General features: G+C 36.3%; 1 protein-coding gene across 2 annotated transcripts; it reads left to right on the plus strand.

Annotated features, from left to right (window-relative positions):
- Window positions 1-2,388: 2,388 nt before the first annotated feature.
- LOC106874183 (uncharacterized) lies at window positions 2,389-16,230 on the plus strand. 2 transcript variants are annotated; one of them, XM_089360877.1, is made up of 5 exons: window positions 2,389-2,735; window positions 7,643-7,712; window positions 12,167-12,315; window positions 13,531-13,700; window positions 15,700-16,230. In XM_089360877.1, exons 2-5 carry the CDS (start codon window positions 7,709-7,711, stop codon window positions 15,791-15,793), a joined length of 417 nt encoding a protein of 138 aa, XP_089217003.1. In that variant the 5' UTR covers window positions 2,389-2,735; window positions 7,643-7,708; the 3' UTR covers window positions 15,794-16,230. The 2 variants fall into 2 exon arrangements, with proteins under 2 accessions (XP_089217003.1, XP_089217002.1); XM_089360876.1 differs by having other exon boundaries at window positions 2,404-2,735; window positions 15,697-16,230.
- Window positions 16,231-18,161: the final 1,931 nt, after the last annotated feature.

The following is an 18,161-nucleotide window of genomic DNA, read 5'->3' on the forward strand; positions in this document are numbered from 1 at the left end:
CATTGATTTCATCAGCTGGAGTTCCTCTTGCAATAACTGGCAATGCTTGTCTAAAATCACCAAAGAGTAGCACGGTGATACCTCCCATGATTTGTGAATTCTGTCTAATGTCTAATGTCCAGAGCCTCAAATGCTTGCTTGTGTGCCAGGGTACATTCATCCCAGACAATGAATCTTGTCTCCTCCAGTAGCTTAGCCAAGTTGGTTCCACTCTTGATGTTGCAAATGACGGTTTCATTATAGTTCAAATCCAATGGAAATTTGAAGGTGCTGTGTGCTGTATGCCCTCCAGGCAAGAGGATAGTAGCAATTCCAGATGATGCTACTGCTAGAGCTACTTTTCTCTGGAGTCTCACTGCAAGTAAAAGAAGGTTAGTTATAAAAGTTTTACCAGTACTTCCAGATGCATCCAAGAAGAAAATCCCTCCATTCTTGTTGTTGATGTCATCAAGGACCTTCTGATATATTTGCTGTCAGTTTTGGTTCAAGAAGGGGTTCATTGTTTTGATCACATTGCTGCAGTTCTTCCATGTTGTATCCTATTTCTCTCAAAATTTCCCTGTTGATTTGTCTAGTTTCTCTGTTTGGCTTTGGCAGACCAAAATTGCTGAGATCTCTTTGAGCTAAGTTCATCACTTTGTCTTCAATTTCACAGAGAGCTAAATTTGTAATCTGAGGATTCAATTACAATCCTGGATGAGCAAGTCTCATTTCCTGAAGAATATCCTCACTGATATTTTTCCCAAAGAGTAACTGGGTTGGAAAGTTCACAGGTGGCAATCATTACTGCAAACAGATCTCTGACTTGTTTTGGAGAATTTGTTGCAATTGCTTCACCCAGAGTCATATTCCAATGATGATCATATTTGTTGCAAAAAATCACATAAAAAATTCGCGAAAACAATCGCTGGATTTCACAATTAATTTCGATTATTCCCAAAATTTATTTCAAAATTATAAAAATTGCTGCGTACAAAAAAATTCGTCGTAAAAAAATCGCTGAAAACAATCGCAATAACGAAAAAAATATAAATCCTAAATTTCAGGATTGCGGGTCCGGATTCAGTCCGGAATGTTTTTAATTTACTCACGGAGTCGGCCTGATTTCAAAATGGTATATGTTGGACTACGGCCTCTAGGAGTAAAGTTGAAAAAATGTGACACTCTGACATTCGCGTTTATTATTAAAGATAATTAAGTAAACTAACAATCAAAAGCATTCCAGTTGTGGGCGGAGGTAAAAAATACGTACACCACCCGTTTTCGGCATAACAAAAACCCTAACCCTAATCCTAATCCTAATTTAAACCCTAACCTTAACCTAAACCCTAACCATCAAGTGTACGTATTCTTTACTTTCGCTCAGTTGTGAACATCCAGTATTTCTATAAGGCCGAGCGAATGTGAGACTACATTATTCAACGTGTCCCTTCTTTTCTATGACGATAGTTTATAGATGTAGTTGTTATTTCTAGCAGGTAAAGAGACAATGTAGATGCTTCCTTGTTGGCCTTAATACTATTGCAATAGTTGTAATTCCAATTTGTGTCAAAGACTTTCGTAACCTTTGATGTAGTTCTACTAAAATCTCCGTATGACTGACGACAGAGCATGTTTCATATTAGTTCATGTGTCAACGATACAAGATCTATGATTCACAGCCATAAAACTGCTATAATAATGACGCCAACATTAAATATAGCTTATGTTTGATAGACAAACGTATAACTTGGTGTAAGTGTAAGAAAATAATGGTTTCAAATTTAGCATAAGGTCTGCAATTTTAGTGGGAGAGGTTTAACTAATTACATCGACTCCAGTACGCAATTGGGACTTAATTTATCGACCCCCGGACAGGTTAAAGGTCATGTTGATCTCGGCAGGAATTGAACTCAGAATGCAGAAAAATAACGGAAACCGTTTAATAATGAAGTCTAGTGAAGACAAAATGAACATATGTACTAATTTCTTGGTTTTAATAAATTCTAATAGTTATCTAAAAAAAAAAAAAAAAAAATTCAAAATGAAATATTAATAGTAAAAATAATGAAACGAAACTGAAACCGAAAGACGTTTTATCGCTCCATTGATTCTGGTTATTAATTATTTTTAATATAAGTACAAGGCTACACATTTTAAATGAATTTTAAATTAGTTTTCTGAAATTAAAAACAGCAAAAAACAATAAGTTAATTTAATTACTTAATATTTTCTTTCTCTTTTCCTTCTGCAATACGGAAACTGACGAGAAGGACATTGTAGATCTGAACAATATTTTCACATTAAAAAGAAAATCTAAAATTTAAACTGAACCTTAGACAAAACATTTCGAGACAAAAACTATAGCGATGATAACAATTAAAATAATTAATTATAATTTTTTTTTTGTAATTAGACATAGAGCCATCGAGATCGGCGTCTTATTGCTTCATTAACAACGGTTGTAACAACGTCACGATACGGACTTAGGAAACCTTGGAGCAAGAGTTCTTTAGTCATCTTAAATGACAAATCTAAATTCATTTTTATCTCTGTTATTTATTTGAATCTCTATGAGAAACCCTTCTTTAATTTCCTGTATGACCGGTCGTAATTTAATTCACCTAAAACGCGTCTTTAGTCGATGATTCGAAGTTATTGTAATTGATAAAAAGTTCCTTCTGAATCTCATTTGAGGTGTTATTTCACACAGACCAAAGAAATACCAATACCATCAACTTCATAAAATACTTCAGGTAAAGGAACATTAACACATCTAATTATATATATATATATATATATATATATAGTTTTAGAGAAAAGAACCGAACTCATCTATGAATATTTTCCCTAAAACTATATATTTATATATATTTTATACTGTGAAACTTAATTTAATTTTAATTTTTAATAAATTGATTTTAATTGAGTTTTTACCTGTAATTTTGGATTTTATCCCTAATATTATTATTATTATTATTATTATATATATATATATATATATTCCAGTGGAAGCCGTTCACAGATATTGTTATCAAAATTAATATCCCAAACCCTTTCAGAATATTGTTATATTAGGACATAGCAATATATATATTAGGATATAACAATATATAACAATGCTTAATGTTATCGGCTGATAATGATAGTAATTCAGATTGAAGGAATATTAACTGTAAAAATAATTTCGCGTAATTGATACCCAAAAGACATTTTATAACTCCGTTGATTCTGGATATTTAATTATTTTTCAAGAAATTAAATTCCAAACCACACAGATATTGTTATCAAGATTAATATCCAAAACACTTTCAGAATATTATTATATCCTCTGCTTAATATTATCAGCTGATAATGCTAGTAATTCAAATTGAAGGAATATTAACTGCAAAAGTAATTTTGCGTAATTGATATCTAAAAGACATTTTATAACTCCGTTGGTTCTGGATATTTAATTATCTTTTTAAAATTCAAATTCCAAACCACACATTGTAAATATCTCTGAAATATCTCAATGGCTCCGTCCCAAAATAACCAAAATTATACATTGAGGGGAAAATCAACACCTTAATTAATTCTATTACAAAACTCGGCGCTTATTACTAAACTCCTGCATAGCATGGCACATTAATTTTCTTGATTGATATATTAAACATGACTTGAACCTTTAACTTTCAGATTACTCTGTCAACTGTAATGCTTATTTATCTACATTGTTTTGAATTAATCATGCATGCATTATATCGTAGCTTTGAGATTTAAATGACGTGATTAATTATGCATACACACACACACACACACACACACACACATTAATGTTTTTATGTTCAGTTATAATATAATAAATAGTTTTACATTAATCTGATGGGTTACTTTATACTTTTGTAGAGTACAAATTTATTCTTGACAGTGACTTCGAAGTTTCGGTCAGCTGAACCATCATCAACATTCTTGTTAAAGAATAGAATATATATATATATATATATATATATATATATATATATATATATATATAGGCATAACTACAGAGTTGTACCCCACGCGACTGTGGAAGGTCATAACTTTCAGAAAAATGAATATTTTTTAATGAAATTTTCTATGCATATATTATTTATTATGTAGATTCCGAATATACAAAAAATTTTCGGTGAAAGTGTTTTGGAATGGGGGTGGGGGACAATTTTCGGTAATTCCAACAGAGTCCACTTAAATTCCTCTTAACTTCCAGGAAAATGAATATTTTTTCGTGAAATTTTCTACAAATATACCTTGATGTATGTACATTTCGAGCATGTAGGAATTTTGAAGGAAACAACTGCAGGTTATTTTTGAGAAGTGTTCCCCACTCGGTGGTGTTTCGGAGCAAGTCGTTCATAATGGTTTCATTTTTCTCTATTATGTTCGTATGTGCATCCGTAAATTTCTAATGAAGTAATACGCAGAAAAGAGAAACCGTCATAAGAAAACTTACGTTAAAAATAACATGAACACGATTTTTTTCTCAATAGAAGTAAATTCCAAAGTAAACGTTTCTAGTAGAGAAGTAGAAGAGAACAGAAGCAAAAATAGGAATATACACGCACGGTTAAATATAGAAACTATAAAGGGCAGACTCGGCGCAGTCACCCTGTCCCTTCCCCAAGAATTTTAAAATGTTAGCTCTCCGAAACTTTTTTTTCAATCTTGCAAAAACACGAAGATTAAGAATAAACAGAGAAAAAGTACACAAATATATTTTACTTACCTGTCGTATACGTCGGTTCTGTTTTTTTCACATTAAAGGTGGATTAATCCCAACAAAACGACATAAGTTTAGTCACTGTTTCAGTACGTGTTTGTGTTCTTCATTGATCTTAGGTGAAATCTTGTATTAGTTAAGAAATGTTTGTTTAAAAAAAAAAGTATGTTATGTGTATATGTATTTAAAATGTGTATTGCTCAGCAATTTGAGCAAAGAGGTGCTCAAATTGTCTAGTGGAATACCTCTTCCGCCACATGAATTCTATTAAATACGAGGGAAACAACTCGGATGAGGTACCATAAAGTTGCCGATATTTGCGCTTAGCATGCGCCCACATTCCTTCTACATGATTTGTGTGTACACCTGTGGCTTCATCAACAAATGAAACTGAGTGGTTTACCGTTAAATGCAGGAACCCTTGCTGCTGCAAATTACGATAACCTGCCCATTCATCTGTGAAAATGATGCTCCCTGGATGGACATGTTGCCGGATAATGGATTGCAAGGAATCCATGGACCGGCTATTATCCGGGCATATAGATAAGAAGCAATTGGTGGGATTGTCCAATTCAACTCCACCCAACACCCAAGTGCCGTCGTAGTGCGCACCCCGCCGATACTTTCGGTGCATAAATTTAGACTCATCGATGGCAACCACGACATCAGGGCCGCCAATCATTAATGGATTATCAATTAGGTGTTGTGCCAGAATATCTCGGCAGAGATTGGTCCAATCCACCACAGTGGACCAACTCGCAATTTTTTAGCTCATGCATAATTTTCTGCAAGGGTTCATCAATGGACCACCAATACAGAAAGGGCAGTATTGTTCTTAAAGATAAATTACTATTTTGGAAAAACGATCCTTTTCTAATGGAAAAGCGTTTTCGACACTGTCGAGCAGTGCACTTCTACCATCTTGAAGTCGTGGAAATTTCACAAACGAACAATTGTGGCCAGTCACAGACATGAGCTTCTGCTAAAAGTCCATATGTTTTCAGCCATTCAATTAGATGGTCCTGGTCACGGCTGATTTCAAACAAATCCAATAGGCGAAACGGAGGACATTGCATGATATTCATCTTGAAACCTTCCAAAGTGGCAACAGAATAAATTTAATTTTAGTGTGATAATTTCCAAAGTGGCAACAGAATAAATTTTAGTGTTATAATTTCCAAAGTGGCAACAGAATAAATTTTAGTGTTATAATTTCCAAAGTGGTAACAAAATAAATTTCAGTGCGATCTCGGGTAGAGAATAAAATAAAAGCGAACATTGCGATGCTTCAGGGTCTCCAGTTGGACAGCGTAAAGTAGAAATCTACGGATGCACATACGCACATAATAGAGAAAAATAAAACAAATATGGACGACTTGCTCCGAAACACCACCGAGTGGGGAACACTTCTCAAAAATAACCTGCAATTGTTTCCTTCAAAATTCCAACATGCTCGAAATGTACATACATCAAGGTATATTTGTAGAAAATTTCACGAAAAAATATTCATTTTCCTGGAAGTTAAGAGGAATTTAAGTGGACTCTGTTGGAATTTCCGAAAATTGTCCCCCACCCTCATTCCAAAACACTTTCACCGAAAATTTTTGTATATTCGGAATCTACATAATAAATAATATATGCATAGAAAATTTCATTAAAAAATATTCATTTTTCTGAAAGTTATGACCTTCCAAATCGGGGGGGGGGGGGTACAACTCTGTAGTTATGCCTATATATATATAATTAAGTGGAGATTATAATTATAAATTGCGGTTTAAACGATAAATTACCTGCCTCTGGATACCTTCTAACAAAGACGGTACCCACACAAGTAATCTCCAGGAGTGCCTTCGGATTCAACTATCCCCTGGCTGCTTAGATACTTCAGACTACCCCTGAAATATTGAAGCAATCCTATCGTATGCCTATATATATATATATATATATATATATATATATATATATATATATATATATGTTGCACACATTCTTCTATTATATAAGTAGGTGTGTAGCTCTGCTACAGCAAGAAACCTGTCCTGGCCCCTTTTTTTCACTTTAACCCACCCTCATTACCTAGTATAAGGCTGCTTTCTCCTCTACTTTAACTGCACTCAGTCAAAGAGATCTTAAGGTTAATATCCGATCACCAAAAAAAGAAAAAAAAAAAAGAATAAAAAAGAACAGTCTAATAGGTGTAAAAAAAATGTAGAAATTGAATATGAAAGCAAAAATTTGCGCAAACAAACTGGGAATGGGGAGAGGACTTTCGGAAAATTGGATCATGTGAATTTTGTGAAAGTTGGATCATGTGAATTTTCCGAAAGTCTACTCCCCACCTCCCGGTTCATTTGCGCAAATTTTTGTTTTCATATTCGTTTCCTACACATTTTTTTTTACACCTTTTACACTTGTTTTTTTTTTTTTTTTTGTTTTGTTATGGTGACCGGGAGTTAATGTAAACATTTAATTATCCACAGAGAGACTGCTTATATGCCCACTGTTCCTTGTGGGTTATCACAGCAAACATACTATACTTGTACTCAGCCTAGCCAAACAAGTCCTTCCAGCCAAGCACACTGTGTGAAGACTTTGCTACAGTTTGGCACTATTCTAATGCTCTAGTGTGGATTTTTCTTTAAGGAAAGTATATTATTATGAAATATTAAAAATAAAGTTTTTTTTTTTTTCAACCATTGGGTGTGGGCGTACATTTTTCTGGAAAGTTATAGTGGGGCCTGGAGGAAAATAGGATCACCTGATTTTAATATTATGACACATTCTCGGTGGTTGGTTTGATTAATATATTCATCAAACTTGCTGCTAAGAATATGTCATAAAATCTGTAATGAGTTGTATTTTTAAAAATGCAAAAAAAAAAGAATTTCTAATTTTTTAAAAATTGTTTTTGTCATACTTTTACAGGCTGTCTTCATTTTCTTCACTTTGAAAAAATACTAAAAAAAAAAACCAAAACCCCCCAGAAAGAAAATGTGTGAGTATTTGGCTTTATTTTTAAAATGAGGCATAATAATAATTCTCAGGTAATTAGCATTATCGTTAGAGATGAAATACTCAATATTTATATTTACTCTGTTACTTTGACCTTGATTGCCACCAGGAGTTATATTCTTAGATACACATACATTAGCTTCAGACTTATTTAGAACTGGGAACCTTTATTTCTAAATTAATGGTTCATAATTGTTTTATCCACTCGTCCTCTGATAACATTGATTTGAATATTACAAGGCATTCACCTCAAACCCCCATCTCTAATAATAATTCTAGCATGGTTACCCATCCATCCTTTGTGTTTCTCTATCCCCTATTCTCTCATATTCACCTTGTATCTTGAGGCTACAACCTTTATCATTTCTCTCCCTTTTCAGCTGGTGAAGCCATGTATTCACATCTTCTTAGGCAAGACACCTATTCCTGTCCCTCTGTTATATTTTCACACCCTTTAATACTAAACTCCATGCAGTTGAGGGGATCTTTTCTTGTAAGTACACGACAACCCTACTAGTGTTAGTGCAATGAAAATAAAGCACCCAATACACTCTTAATGTGGTTGGCATTAGGAATGGCATCCAACTGTAGAAACCAAACCAAAGCAGACATTGGAGCTTGCCACAACCCTCATGTTTTGTTGGTTCCTGACAAATTGTTAATCTCATGTCATCATGAAAGAAAGACTGTCAAATGATGATGATGATCCCTGTCAGTTATTTCAGTTAATAATTTAAATTAAGCTAGTCTTTCAGATTTATAGTGTAAGAATTTCTTCGTGTTATCATAGGCATAGGAGTGGCTGGGTGGTAATTAGCTTGCTTACCAACCACATGACTCCGGGTTGGGCAAGTGTCTTCTACTATAGCCTCAGGCCGACCAAAGCCTTGTGAGTGGATTTGGTAGACGGAAACTGAAAGAAGCCCATCGTATATATATATATATATATATATATATATATATATATATATGTGTGTGTGTGTATTAGTTTGTATGTCTGTGTTTGTCCCCCCAACATCGCTTGACGACCGATGCTGGTGTGTTAATGTCTCCGTAACTTAGCGGTTCGGCAAAAGAGGCCGATAGAATAAGTACTAGGCTTACAAAGAATAAGTCCTGGGGTCGATTTGCTTGACTAAAGGCGGTGCTCCAGCATGGCCACAGTCAAATAACTGAAACAAGTAAAAGAGAGTAATTAAAAAGCATTAATATTGAATTGTAGTTCAATACTGTGTTTCATGTTGATCCCTGTAAAAAGCACCTGTGCTGCTCCATGCATGTCTATCTAAGAAGCACTCATGCCAGTCCACTTGAGAAAGGCCCATGCTGGCTCACATAAAAAGCATCTGTGCCATTCCACATAAAAAGCACACAGCTCACTCTCTGTAAAGTGGTTGGTGTTAGGAAGGGCATCCAGTTGTAGAAACCATGCCAAATCAGACTGGAGTCTGGTGCAGCTTCCCAGCTAGCTAGCTCTGGTCAAACCGTCCAACCCATGCCAGCATGAAAAACAGATGTTAAATGATTGAACAGTATATGCTGCCAAATATGAATTTCCAGGTTCTTATTTTTTGACTACCGAGAGAGGAATACCGTAGCAGTAAATGTCCAGTGAAATAAACCTACGAATCAGGGCTAACTGTCATCATCATCATCATCATCATCATCGTTTAACGTCCGCTTTCCATGCTAGCATGGGTTGGACGATTTGACTGAGGACTGGTGAAACCGGATGGCAACACCAGGCTCCAGTCCGATTTGGCAGAGTTTCTACAGCTGGATGCCCTTCCTAACGCCAACCACTCAGAGAGTGTAGTGGGTGCTTTTACGTGTCACCCGCACGAAAACGGCCACGCTCGAAATGGTGTCTTTTATGTGCCACCCGCACAAGCCAGTCCAGGGGCACTGGCAACGATCTCGCTCGAAAATCCTACAGGAGCCAGTCAGGCGGTACTGGCAACGGCCACGCTCAAAATGGTGCATCTCATGTGCCACCCGCACAAGAACCAGTCCAGGGGCACTGGCAACGATCTTACTTGGCTTGCCGGGTCTTCTCACGCACAGCCCATTTCCAAAGGTCTCGGTCCGTAGTCATCGCCTCGGTGAGGCCCAATGTACGAAGGTCTTGCCTCACCACCTCAGCCCAGGTCTTCCTGGGCCTACCTCTTCCACGGGTTCCCTCAACTGTTAGGGTGTGGCACTTTTTCACGCAGCTATCCTCCTCCATTCTCACCACATGTCCATACCAGCGCAATCGTCTCTCTTGCACGCCACAACTGATGCTTCTAATGTTCAGCTTTTCTCTCAAGATACTTACACTCTGACGGGTATTCACATTGACATTACACATCCAACGGAGCATACTGGCTTCATTCCTTGCGAGCTTACGTATGTCCTCAGCAGTTACAGCCCATGTTTCACTGCCATGTAGCATGGTTGTTCGTACGCATGCGTCATACAGTCTGCCTTTTACTCTGAGTGAGAGTCCCTTTGTCGCCAGCAGGGGTAAGAGCTCTCTAAACTTTGCCCAGGCTATTCTTATTCTAGCAGCTACACTTTCAGCGCACCCACCCCCACTACTAACTTGGTCGCCCAGATAGCGGAAGCTATCGACTACCTCTAGTTTTTCACCCTGGAATGAGATAGAAGTTGTTTCCTGTTTGTTTGCAGTCTTTATTGCACCTGAACATCTGCCACAAACAAAAACTAACTTGCTAGTTAACCTGCCTTTGATGTTGCTGCACCTCTTATGTGTCCATAGCTTGCACCGGGTACATCTTATAGAGTTACTACCTACTCCTTTTCTACATACTGAGCAGGGCCATCTACCTGAAGGGGTTTGTGTTTTATCTACCTTCCTACTTATTAGGATTTTGGTTTTAGCTAGGTTGACTCTAAGGCCCTTCAATTCTAGACCTTGCTTCCACACCTGAAACTTCTCCTCTAGTTCTGATAGTGACTCCGCAATTAGGGCAAGGTCATCAGCATAGAGGAGCTCCCAGGGGCAACCTGTCTTGAACTCCTCTGTGATTGCCTGGAGGACTATGGTAAATAATAGGGGGCTGAGGACGGAACCTTGGTGGACCCCTACCTCTACCCTGAATTCATTGCTGTACTCATTTCCAACCCTCACCTTACTGGCAGCATCTCTGTACATGGCTCGCACAGCTCTCACTAACCATTCTTCTATCCCAAGTTTCCTCATTGACCACCAGATAAGGGATCGGGGGACCCTGTCAAAGGCTTTCTCCATGTCAACGAAAGCCAGGTACAGAGGTTTATCCTTAGCTAGGTATTTCTCCTGCAACTGTCTCACTAGAAATAAGGCATCAGTAGTGCTTTTACCTGGCACGAACCCAAACTGCATCTCATCTAAATTGATTCGCTCCCTGTTGAAGTAATTTTATTGAGCATTAATAATGATTGTAAGAAAATAATGTATGTTATATTGTATACCTAATCCATTATTACTATCATAATGTCCAGTCCTTGATGTGATGTGGTGGCCCGTTTGCCTCAATGACTGAGAGCTATGCCACTGGAGGGCAAGCTCCTGAAAGGGCTTCTCATGCTGGACAGGGTCAAAAGATTGAGGCCAGACTAATTTGGACCACCTCTTTGCAGAGGTAAGAATGGGGTTGCATAGGGCCAAAGCTGCCATCTGGAAAGTTGAGCCAAGTTACAACATCTTTGATGACAATTCAAAAGCAACAGGACCTGGAAGATAAATTCATCTTCACCAGCTCCGAGGTGGTAGCAATGGAGAAAACTCATTGATGGCTTATGTTCCATAAGGAGCAAAGGGCTTAAGGAAGTAGACAAGCTCCTTTATTGGTCCAAAGCCTAATCAAAACTAATAAATGTGTCCAATCACATGGTTTTATTCTCTATCCTTTGTAACCTTGTAATCTTATGCCTATGTAAGAAATCAGTATTTCTAACTCTTTACTCTTTTACTTGTTTGTCATTTGACTGTAGCCATGCTGGAGCACTGCCTTTAGTCGAAGAAATAGACCCCAGGACTTATTCTTTGTAAGCCTAGTACTTATTCTATTGGTCTCTTTTGCCGAACCGCTAAGTTATTGGGACGTAAACACACCAGCATTGGTTGTCAAGCGATGTTGGGGGACAAACACAAACATATACACATACATACATACATATATATATATATATATATATATATATATATATATATATATATATATATATATATATAAACGACGGGCTTCTTTCAGTTTCCATCTACAAAATCTACTCACAAGGCTTTGGTTGGCCTGAGGCTATAGTAGAAGACACTTGCCCAAGGTGCCACGCAATGGGACTGAACCCAGAACCATGTGGCTGGTAAACAAGCTACTTACCACACAGCCACTCCTGTGCTTATACTTACATTTCTAAGGGAAATAAATTTTTTTTTTCTTTTATTTTGTTGAGCTGGAATTCATGTGACACGATTGGAAATATCTCCATTAGTAGCATTGCTTAATATGATCAAAAACAACTACTTTGAGAAACCTGAAGTATTTCGGACCCTTGTTGCTGTCTTGCATGACTATAACCATTGCCTAAATTCGGCTAAAAAGGTAAGGAGAAAGTATTTTAAATTACAAATATTTACTGTTTGGTGTTATCATCTATTGTTGTTGTTGTTGTTGTTTAGTTCCAAGTCTGTCTTACTATGTGGAGGCGCAATGGCCCAGTGGTTAGGGCAGCGGACTCGTGGTCAAAGGATCGCGGTTTCGATTCCCAGACCGGGTGTCGTGAGTGTTTATTGAGCGAAAACACCTAAAGCTCCACTAGGCTCCGGCAGGGGATGGTGGCGAACCCTGCTGTACTCTTTTACCACAACTTTCTCTCACTCTTACTTCCTGTTTCTGTTGTGCCTGTTATTCAAAGGGTCAGCCTTGTCACACTGTGTCACGCTGAATATCCCCGAGAACTACATTAAGGGTACATGTGTCTGTGGAGTGCTCAGCCACTTGCACGTTAATTTCACGAGTAGGCTGTTCTGTTGATCGGATCAACTGGAACCCTCGACGTCGTAATCGACGGAGTGCCAACAACGAAAACAACTGTCTTACTGAGCAGTCATGTGATAAAAACCATTCATGCATAAACATCCTGTCTTTATTGCATATCTGGGACGACATTATCGAATATGGCCTGTCTCACAGGGGAATATGATTTGAGGGAATTTTGTTACTATTTCTAGCAGGACTAATGACCATATAGAATCTCCTAACATTATTAGATAGATTGACTGAAATTAAATTTACTTGGAGTGGTTGACATTAGGAAGAGTATCCAGCTGTAGAAACCATGTCAAATCAGACTGGAGTCTGGTGCAGCCCTTGTTAAACCGTCCAGCCCATGCCAGCATGAACATTGGATGTTAAATTATGATAAGACATTAAATTTCTAATTTTGAGCTGAAGGCCCATCACATCCATTCATACAAGTCAAAATTATATCACCAACTGCTCCTACTTATAAGGCTATATTACATTATGAAACTATTTTATTTTACTAAACTATACACATTAAGGAAAAGCAATCCTTGCTTCAACTAATCACATGGAAGTGTTACAAATGGGCTAAGTAATGGAGGAACAAGCAGAATTATTATTATAAGATTAACGGTAAAATTATTTTATTTGTGGAGGGAATTCATGGAATGTTTGTTTCTTCTTAAAATATTGGTAGTTTAAGAATTGAGAGAGAGAGAGAGAGAGAGAGAATGTCCTTAGCAAAATATTGTGTTGAATATGAGACATTCTATTTTCTGTCTTTCATTGCAGGTGGTCAAATATATTCAGTTGTTACTTTCTGATAACAATGACTTGGCTCATTGTTTGTTAAGCCTTCTTCCCAAGAAACCAATTGCTTGTGACCAAAGTTTCAACTCCATCTGTAATGTGAACCCTTATTCTGGTGTTTCATCTGTAGTTCTACAAGGATTTAATGACAGGTTAATGCTTTTGATTTCAGTTGGATTTCATGCTTTTTTTTAATTTTTTTTTATTACACTTCCACACCTGGTTCTGTGATACAAAACCTACTGTTTTAAAGTGCTGTGTTCAAATTTAGATTAATATAATTTTATATAAAAATTTTAATTTAATTTTTAGTTATATTCCTAACAGCAAACTCAGTAATGAAAAATTATCTATTTTACTAAATCCCTGCAAATGTTTTGCTATATTTTTTGATTAATTGAAATATATATATATTCCAATAGTGACAACAGAGTTTAAATATTTTAAGATGGATAACTTTATGTGTGGTTTCAGCCACACTGAAAAGATTGTGTAGAATTTATTCTGATACTACAGGGGTAGTGATCCATAAATATTCTAGACCTTATTTTAATGGGGAACAGTGCAGATGAGTTTGAAGTTCAGAGATTGAGAGCAAAATTTTGGAGAGAAGGGAGTGTTATATATAAATCTGAAGTTCTAAGGAGAAAGTTATCAGATAAAGTCTTCTGTTTGTAATCTCTTACTGAACTCATAATAGCGTTAGTGATGAGATTCCAACACTTAACATCACAACTTTGCTAGCTACAATAGTATATGGGTTCAAATCACTAGAAATATATTTTGAAGTGGCTGTAATAAATGGCTGCAGAAAAAGGGTGATTCTGCTATTTTTTAGAGGTGGAAAACCTTCATGAAATTTATTGTAGACTAAAACACAAATTAGTATTATACAAATACCAAGTAATAATGGAGGACTAAGGTGGCAAACTGGCAGAAACGTTGGCACATCGGGCAAAATGCTTAGCAGCATTTCATGTCTTTACATTCTGAGTTCAAAATCTGCCGAGGTCAACTGCCTATCATCCTTTTGGGGTCGATAAAGTAAGTACCATTTCAGCACAGGGGGGGGGGGTCGATCTAATTGACTTAGCTCCCCCACCAGAACTTGGTGGCCTTGTGCCAAAATTTGAAATCAATAATAGGAGGGACTGATGCTACACAACATTTACAGTCAAGTAATATTTGAAAATGAAGCACCTGTTGAAGAACTTGGCATCAAGTTACTTACGACTGCCTAAAGCACTTTCAAATGAACAATATCTACTGGAATATTTTGTAGAAACTGTTGAAAGGTAGTGACCGTTTGTATACATGACTGGAATGAATCAATTGGTCTTTTAGTAATACATTAGAGTAAAAAATAACCAACAAAAAAAAAAACTATTGTTGGTAGTCACAAACAGCAAAGTAAATTAAGAAATCGAAGCAGATCTTAATGAGAAGGTGAACAGCAATAGATCTTCAAATGAAAATACTAGTTGTGAATATCACTGTTGTAAATAGTTACAATAGGACCAACAAATACTGAAATATTGGCAACTTTGTATCAACAAGGCCACTGTTATTGACAAACATTGATGGCTCTGTGAATGGCAATGTTTGTATTGTGTTCAACATGTCTCTCAATAATTTGAACAGCATTGCAGTTAAAGATTGGTTTCTGTCAGGTATGTCTACACTCTAGAACCTTGTTTTGAATACCATGAAACTCAAACATAATCACTACTTCAACAATGCAGATGCTGTCCTCTGTGCATCCATTCTAACCCTTTCTGTCCATGGTACATCGGTCATCATTTTATCTAACACACTCTACAGCCTCCATTTGTATACCCCATACTCAGAGTATTGCTGGTCATTCTTCTCCGAGTAGTTTTACTCCACGTATTGTATATATGCACTATTAATGAATGATAAACTCAGATGTCATAACTAATGCAAAAACAATTAACTCAGATGTCAATGTTATTAGCATGTATAACTTTCCTTATTTACATTCCTGCTGGAAGGAATAGTGGGGTGGTCATTAAAATGAATACCAGTTATGTACTGGAGTCAGTTAATTGACTACCTATCCACTAAATTTGTAGTGTTGTGCTAGATGTGAATGTCATTAACATGTATAACTTTCTTTGATTATTTCAGCAGCTCTGTTCTTCTGACAAACTCCTATCCTCATAGCAAGCCAGCGATTATCATCTGTCACAACTGCTACAGTCCCATTATGTTCAACACTCATTAATGTCCTGTGCTTTCCAAATACACTGTCATCCAACAAGGCAGAATGCTGATAACAATTTCACAGAACCTTATGCGCTCAATACACAATGTGTGCAGTCTTCCATTTGGGTCATTTGTTTTTTCTAAAAGTTTGGGAGTTTTCTTTAAAAATATCCTTCAACTAAATACAGCAAACGTCAACTGAAGATAGATAAGCTCCTTGTGAGTCGAATACACAAACCAATTTTAATTTTCCCCATAAAATCCTTGAAGTCACAACTTCCTATTTTGCTTCCCTTAACAGCATTAGGGCCTTTGTGCTTAGTGAAAAAGACCCCAGCATTTTTTCTATAGCTAAAAGTTTCTTTTCCCTGTCAATAAGATGAAACTTGAAAATATTTTGGCAGTGTTGTAGTGTTGCTATTAATAATAATAATAAAGTTAATAAATGACCACAAGGCTAAGTATTTTCTTGATCCTTTTTTCCATTTCATTCCATGAAATGGTTATAATTGCCATACTAATTGTTCATTAACATGACTGTTGTCTCTGAAGAAAGACGTCACTAACACAACACTATTTCTCCTCAGTTTTCTATGAGAAAGTGCACAAATAACTAAATATATATATAGTTGAAATTTATAGAAAAACAAAAACCGAAGACAGGTGTATGGACAACAAGCAGGTGTTTTAGTTTGATGCTCGAGAAAGTGAAAAAGTCTTACACACATTACGAGAAAGCAGTAGAATATTGCAAAAGCATTCAGCTCTGAATGTAGAACTTGTAGCAAAAACAGCTGTAAGCAAATGAAGGTGATTACTTAACTCCTGTTTTCTTGTTATTCAATAATTTATATTATGCTCTATACTCATCTATCACTTTACTCTAAAAGCCTCTGTATATTGAGTTTTAAGATCTGGTTATTAGTATTTCTAAGCTTAAGCAAAATCTATCTATCTATCTATATATGTATGTATATATATATATATATATATAAGTCAGTAAATAGTGGGGTTGTGTTAACCGCACGTGGAGAAGTAATAGGAAAATGAAAAAAAAGGCAGAATGCTAAACTGGAAGCATATTTTAATAAAGATTTCTTACCGGTTTTCATTGCGAAAGCAAATTATCAAGAAGGAGAATGAAAATGTTTTTTACAAAGAAGTACAAAATGAAGAAAATAATATCATCATCATCATCATCGTTTAACGTCCGCTTTCCATGCTAGCATGGGTTGGACGATTTGACTGAGGACTGGTGCAACCGGATGGCTACACCAGGCTCCAATCTAATTTGGCAGAGTTTCTACAGCTGGATGCCCTTCCTAACGCCAACCACTCAGAGAGTGTAGTGGGTGCTTTTACGTGTCACCCGCACGAAAACGGCCACGCTCGAAATGGTGTCTTTTATGTGCCACCCGCACGAAAACGGCCACGCTCGAAATGGTGTCTTTTATGTGCCACCCGCACAAGAGCCAGTCCAGGGGCACTGACAACGAAAAAAATAATAAATATACCCATACATTATATTGTCTTTGAGCTTTTGAAGTTCAATAGTAGTTCATGTAAATAATGGTAGGAAAAATAAGGATGTATGAGAGTTTTGTTAGGGTTAAAAGTTTGTGTTAAGCAGGAAATGTGGTGTCAAAACAGGAAGTGTGTGTAAGGGGAGACAAATGTTTTTAGTTGGAGTTATGAACTCTTTTTCAACAGGCAGTTTGTGTCTTTGAGCTTTTGAAGTTCAATAGTAGTTCATGTATATAATGGTAGGAAAAATAAGGATGCATGAGAGTTGAGAGTTTTGTTGAAAAAGAGTTCATAACTCTAACTAAAAACATTTGTCTCCCCTTACACACACTTCCTGTTTTGACACCACATTCCCTGCTTAACAAACTTTTAACCCTTTTTTTAAACCTAACAAAACTCTCATGCATCCTTATTTTTCCTACCATTATAAACATGAACTACTATTGAACTTCAAAAGCTCAAAGACAATATAATGTATGGGTATATTATTTTTTTATATATTATTTTCTTCATTTTGTACTTCTTTGTAAAAAACATTTTCATTCTCCTTCTTCTTGATAATTTGCTTTCGCAATGAAAACCGGTTAGAAATCTTTATTAAAATATGCTTCCAGTTTAGCATTCTGCCTTTTTTTTTTTCATTTTCCTATATATATATAATATATATATATATATATACATACACACACTTTCAAATAATGTGCTTTGTACAGCTCAGACTTTTGTGACAAAATCCCTATTGCTTGGTGAAGGAGGAAGAAATGTGATTTTTTATCTGTTGTTTTTCTGCTTGCATGGTAAGATGTGTCATCTCCAATTCAGTTTCTCACCATTGTTGTCCTTTGCGAAGTTCAGCCACTTGA

This window comes from Octopus bimaculoides, chromosome 12 (genome assembly GCF_046866305.1).
Source record: "Octopus bimaculoides isolate indiv1 chromosome 12, ASM4686630v1, whole genome shotgun sequence".
Taxonomy (NCBI): domain Eukaryota; kingdom Metazoa; phylum Mollusca; class Cephalopoda; order Octopoda; family Octopodidae; genus Octopus; species Octopus bimaculoides.

Coding starts and splice junctions, on each gene's coding strand:
- LOC106874183 (XM_089360876.1), top strand. Junction 12,316..13,530: donor GCCTAAATTCGGCTAAAAAG/GTAAGGAGAAAG, acceptor CTTTCATTGCAG/GTGGTCAAATATATTCAGTT. Junction 13,701..15,696: donor CTACAAGGATTTAATGACAG/GTTAATGCTTTT, acceptor TGATTATTTCAG/CAGCTCTGTTCTTCTGACAA.